Source organism: Pelophylax lessonae, assembly GCF_965119305.1.
Source record: "Pelophylax lessonae genome assembly, chromosome: 1".
Taxonomy (NCBI): Eukaryota; Metazoa; Chordata; class Amphibia; order Anura; family Ranidae; genus Pelophylax; species Pelophylax lessonae.
In genome coordinates this window covers 259,129,797-259,135,824 of record NC_138768.1, presented here as the reverse complement: position 1 = coordinate 259,135,824, position 6,028 = coordinate 259,129,797, and the positions used below count along the sequence as shown (strand labels likewise).

Genomic DNA, 6,028 nt, shown 5'->3' with positions numbered 1-6,028 from the left:
TCTGCCTAGTCCCTGCCTAGTGGACTAAGGTCGAGGTTCCAGCACAGTTTACATTGTTACAATATATCTAAGCGTCAGGAAGCGTTGGCTAGCGTCGGCTGGCGTCAAGACAGCCCTGACAGTTCTCACACCTGGAATTAGAGCTCAAATGGGCTGGGAGTGTTACCGGTAACAATGGCTGACCCATGCCTGGAAAACCTGCTACACATAATTTTACATTTTGACTATTGCTATGGCAATTGTTAAAAAGTTACTATGTTCCAACTTGCACCAATGTAAGTATGTATTTGCCCTACCTCTGGGATCGCTGTGGGAGATGGAAATCGCTGTAGTAGATACAGTATCTCACAAGAGTACACCCCTCACATTTTTGAAAATATTTTATTATATCTTTTCAGGTGACAACGCTGAAGAAATTACACTTTGCTACAGTGTAATGTAGTGAGTGTACAGCTTGTATAACAGTGTACATTTGCTGTCCCCTTAAAGTAACTCAACACACAGCCATTAATGTCTAAACTGCTGGCAACAAAAGTGAGTACACCCCTAAGTGAACATGTCCAAATTGGGCCCAAAGTGTCCATATTTTGTGTGGCCACCATTATTATCCAGCACTGCCTTAACCCCCTTGGGCATGGAGTTCACAAGAGCTTCACAGGTTACCACTGGCGTCTTCTTCCACTCCTTCATGACGACATCACAGAGCTGGTGGATGCTATTGACCTTGTGCTCCTCCACCTTCTGTTTGAGGATGCCCCACAGATGCTCAGAAGGGTTTAGGTCTGGAGACATGCTTGGCCAGTCCATCACCTTTACCCTTATGGCTGGAATACACGATAAGAAAATCGGCCGAAAATTTCTGTTCAGCGAGCGATCGGCCGATATTCTACTAGTTAATGTCCAGCCATCAATGAGCGATATCGATATTGTGAACGAAAAATACCATTTGAAAAACCCGCAAAATTCTGTCATCTCGTTTGTGAAAGAACGATATTCTATACGTTGGTGTTGAGGTCGTTCTGTGTAACCTCATCACGCACCCGAAAATAATTTTCCGGAAATGTTTGTTGACCCGGAAGCATTGTACAATGTCAAGAAGTTTCGTAAACACGAATGAAAAAAAGCGAAAGAAGTCCTCTCAGCCAAAATATATCATGGAATGTCAAATAGACATATGCCATGTATGTTTTTAACAAATCTATTGGTAATGTATTACCTATTTAAATAGTAAAGGACTTTTTTAAAATAAAGCATTATTCAACACTGTCCGATATATATTAAATGCATGATAAATTCCCAAAGAAAATCGAAAGAAGACACCATAAATGCGTAAACAAATTTTTTTATTGATTTTGTAACAAAAAAAAAATATATATCATAAAAAACATAAAGATGTGGGTTTTGTATAAATAATACAAAAAGATCTTTGACAGATGTTCACATAGTGCCAATGGAGACAAAACATACACAACAAATAACAGGTTGCCAAATAGTGCAAATTGGCCATATTTGGAAGTGCTATACTGCCAAACACCAAAAATATGCAAGCACGATCAATGGGAAATGGACTTATGGTGCAGGTATTGAGTATTTGTAGGTTGTCCTTGCAGGTAATTGTTGTGACATCTGTATGCCATAATGCAACATAATTTTAAAATAAAGCAGCCACTGAGAGGTAAGGGGAAGCAAAATCCAAATCAACGACTTTCTCTTTATTCAGATGATTATGATTGTTCAACAGTATGCATCAAGGACACTGGAAGACCGTAGACTATAATAGGCAACCACTGCATGAAGTAGTCATGTACACATTCGTTTTTTTTATACCGGTACTGAATTTGAGGTCCTGTAGGCTTCTTCCAGTGGCTAGGAACCTCAGAGTGGCAATAAGTCTCTGCTCAGCAGTGATGGAGTCCCTCATAACTGTGTCTTGTTTCCTGATATGGGGACCAATCACAGATAATAATTGTTGGAAACAAGCATCAGACATCCTGAGGTAGTTCCTGTAGTCATCGGGATTGTTCTCCTTTAGCTCTCTAATCAATTCTATATGAGAATATTGATCACGGTTCTGCAGCCATTTCTTGGTCCAAATTCTTTGTTTTCTTGTTCTCTTTTTTTGGTGTTTATGGATGGCTAAAACACCAAGTGCAGTGATGCAAATTTTGGCATTCTGGGCCTCATCCATATTCAATATCGCCCGTTCGTGAACACTACCCGACGAACGCACGTTTGTGGTATAGAGATATGAATATATACACACGGCTATATTAAATTATGTGGTTTAACGTTGGTCCCACGCTCGTCGTGCTAGGCGGTCGTTGGTGCTAGGAGGAAGGGCGTGGCTTTAAGGTCACATGCACATTACATCACTTCCGCTTAAACGTGAAACGTGAGGATTACGTATCTAATCGATTGGTCTGTAACGTTTTTTTTTTGGACCGTTAATGTTGGCAACGTTTTCGACTGACGAACACTGTTTCGATGGTCGGCGGGCAACGGTCGAGCGATATTCGGGCCGTGTATGTTGGCAACGTTTTCGACTGACAAATACTTTTTCAAAAGTCGGTGGTCGAATGATCGGGCGATATTCTAATCGTGTATTCACACCGTTAGCCTCTTTAGCAAGGCAGTGGTAGTCTTGGAGTTGTGTTTGGGGTCGTTATCATGTTGGAATACTGCCCTGTGGCCCAGTCTCCGAAGGGAGGGGATCATGCTCTGCTTCAGTATGTCACAGTATATGTTGGCATTCATGGTTCCCTCAATGTAGCTCCGCAGTGCTCATGCATAGTGAACATGGGAGGTTGTTTGCTTGGCATGGCTACCATTTAGGGAACGCTTTGCATTTACTCAATGATTGCAAAGCATTCTCTGATTTGATGAGGTGGGGCAGTAATGCCACGATCTCCACTATCTAATGACAGAACATTTTGCATTAATTAAGAAAACACAAAGTGTTACCTAAATGACACTTGTGCTGAGCAGGCCACCTCCTGCGTTCACTAAGCCGCAGGGCAACCAGAAGCCAGTGTTAATCACTGCAGTATCAGTGGCTACTACAGTCATCCCCATGGGGATCCTACAGCTATGGTACATATACTGCATATCTACACTGGTCCAAGCTGGACCAATGTAATAAAGTCCATACCTAAACTCCATCTTTAAGGGCTTGTTCACATCATAAGTGCATGAAAACTAGTGGGAAAACCACACAGATTTTACTTGCAGAAACATCAGTTTACAAGCGTGTTTTAGTCAGTTTTTATGCATGTTGACATCAGTTTTCATGTGCATCTTTTGTATGCACAAACTGACATCACATCTTGTGTCCTCACATCCCATGTCATCACCCCCTCATAGTGATCCCCATATCAGAGACTCCTCATTAAGTTCCCCTCATCAGTTACCCCGTCACATCAGAAACTCCTCTCAGAGCCCCCCTATATGAGTTTCCCCCTAATCAGAGAATCCTCATCAGGGACCTCCACCATCAGTGTCCCCCACCATCAGTCTGCCCCTCATCTGTCTCCTGCCATTAATGTTCTTCTCAGGTTGTTCTGCACTCCTGTTACCCAGTTTCAGCTGACAGCGGGCTAAAGCCCACTGTTGGCTGATGTCACTCAGCCAATCCAGGCTCAGGAAGAATCCTGACTTTATAGTCGCAATCCACCCAGAAGCTTGGGCTGGCAACTGGCTCAGCCTCAGCCTCAGAGAGCCCAAGCCAGTCACTCCTGCCCCCTCCACAGCTCAGCGCTCCAGTGAGTGCTGGAGGGGCAGAGCAGAGAGCTGGAGACTGACAGTCATGGCTCTCTGCTCAGAGCGGTGGGGGAGTACTGAGCAGTCAGCGGTGTTTGATTGCTCAATTCTCGAGGTAGAACTGACAGGGGACATCTGCAGCTGGGATTGGTGCTGCAGCCATGTAGGTATACATTTTTATTTTTCTGCATTTCCCAAACTTCTCTTTTAATGCATTCTCTGCATTAAAGCGGAGTTTTGGCCACAAAATTGACACAATCGATTTTGGGCCATCCGCTTACTTTTGGTCACTTGAAAAAGAAATGGATGGTTATGATTTTTTTTTTTTGATTACTCACCTTCCTTCCACTTCCTCCCTCTGCGGCCACGGCCCGCGCCGTCACTTCCTCTTTGCATTGATTCCTGGGAGCTGAACGTCATCGCTCCCAGGAATTAATGCGCCTGCACTGGCCCCGCTCGTCACTTCCAGTTCGGGCGCTCATTCCCTGCTAAACAGCTTCTGGGCATGCCCAGAAGCTGTGGAGGGATGACGCGCCCGCACCGGAAGTGACGAGCGGGGCCGGTGCAGGCGCATTCTGGGAGAAGAGGACACGGAAGAGGACGCAGAAGAGGACACTCTGGCTTCAGCTGCCCACATCCGAGGTTTTCAAGAAATTTTCAAGGTAAGTATTTCTTCTAAAAGGTAAGTGCGACCCAGGACAGTACAGAGGCTATCCATTGTGGAATGTACTAGCCCTGACTGTCCCGGGGGTATTTTAATTGAAAAAACATTTTTGTGGCCGGAACTCCGCTTTAAAGTGATAGTAAAGGCTCCTGCTAAAAATAAAATAAATAAACATATTATACTTACATGTTCCGTGCAGTGGATTCTGCACAGAGCAGCCCCAATCCTCCTCTTCTCGGGTTCCCTGCCAGGGCTCCTGGCCCCTCCCCCTTGCCTAGTGCCACCACAGCACGTCACTTGCGGCTTCTATGTGTCTTTAAACCACACGTGAGGTATCGCTGCAATTGTTAGAGCAAGAGCAATAATTCTAACTCAAGACCTCCTATGCAACTCTAAACAGGTAACCTGTAAAAATGTTTAAAGTGTCGCCTATGGAGATTTTTAAGTACCATAGTTTGTCGCCATTCCACGCGCGTGCGCCATTTGGAAACATGACATGTTAGGTATCTATTTACTTGGCGTAACATCATATTTGTCATTGTATAAAAAAATGAAGCTAAGTTTAGTGTTTTTTTTAATTCATATTGAGTATTTTTTTTCCCCAAACCCACTACTGTGCATGCACCCAAAACCTTGACATACCCAGATTTTACCTTGTAAAAGAAGCAGTGACCTAACTTTGCCTAAGCAGAGCTGTGGGAGGAGCCCAGCGGGCTCCACCCCACTACAGGCTGTTTGCAGAAAAGTACAGAAGGGGGCGGAGAGCAGACCTGTCACCCTGCACATGGAAAGAGAACAGCAGTAGGTGGTCTTTATTATAGGAAGCAAAGTCTGACACTGGATTCCTGCACAGATCTGGAAGAAATACACAATGATGAATGTATATAGGCCAAATCTGCATCATCTTTAAAGCTAGAAGATGAAGACAAAAGCATCCTCCAATAAAAAGGTCATGCATTGCCTGGGGGAGAGATGTGCTAGCTCCATGGAGACGAGTGATGTGTCGGAGCTGTCGGTACTCCGGTGAGTCCTCCCCCAGGAATGGCAGTCTCCAGTAGTCTCGGGTTCCACCTTAAGCCGTCATCTGGCAGAGAGAGGGCTGGGCTCCGCTGGGTGGGATTTCCTGTGTGAGCAGGTCAGCTGTTCTGTGTATGTCTGTCTCCTTCTTCTCCCCCTCCTCCTCCTCCTCCCTCCATTCACTCTCCGTGGATCGTGCGGTCAGTGCCCCCCGTCTCTCTCTCTCTCTCTCCCCCCCCCTGGTGCCTCTCTCTCGGGATCCGACTAGTGATGTGTAACCTACAGAATGCCCAGCAGCACCGGAAAAAGGTTTAAACCGACGAAGTACATCCCAGTCTCCACTGCAGCTGCCTTATTAGTGGGCTCCACCACTTTGTTTTTTGTTTTCACGTAAGTAGACCTCCTCCATTGGTCGCCTCATCTCCTGGCGGCGGCTCCTCCGCCTGGCCGGGGCTGTGCGGGAGGAAGGGAGGGAGGGCCATAGGCCTGGCTGGGCGAGCTGTGCCAGGGTGCCTGATACCGCTACTGGGGGCATGTGTCAGCCTGGGCAATGCCTGACATTGTGCCTGGAAAATGGCCTTTTCTTTGTGC

General features: G+C 45.7%; 1 protein-coding gene across 2 annotated transcripts in view; it reads left to right on the top strand.

The window, feature by feature from the left end:
- The first annotated feature begins 5,390 nt into the window (after positions 1-5,390).
- ZDHHC8 (zDHHC palmitoyltransferase 8) overlaps positions 5,391-6,028 on the top strand; it is a 201,679-nt gene continuing 201,041 nt past the window's right edge. For both annotated transcript variants that reach the window (XM_082259074.1, XM_082259073.1), the window contains exon 1: positions 5,391-5,827. In XM_082259074.1, the coding sequence (XP_082115200.1) occupies positions 5,724-5,827 (104 nt within the window). In that variant the 5' untranslated portion in view covers positions 5,391-5,723. The remainder of the gene's footprint in view (positions 5,828-6,028) is intronic.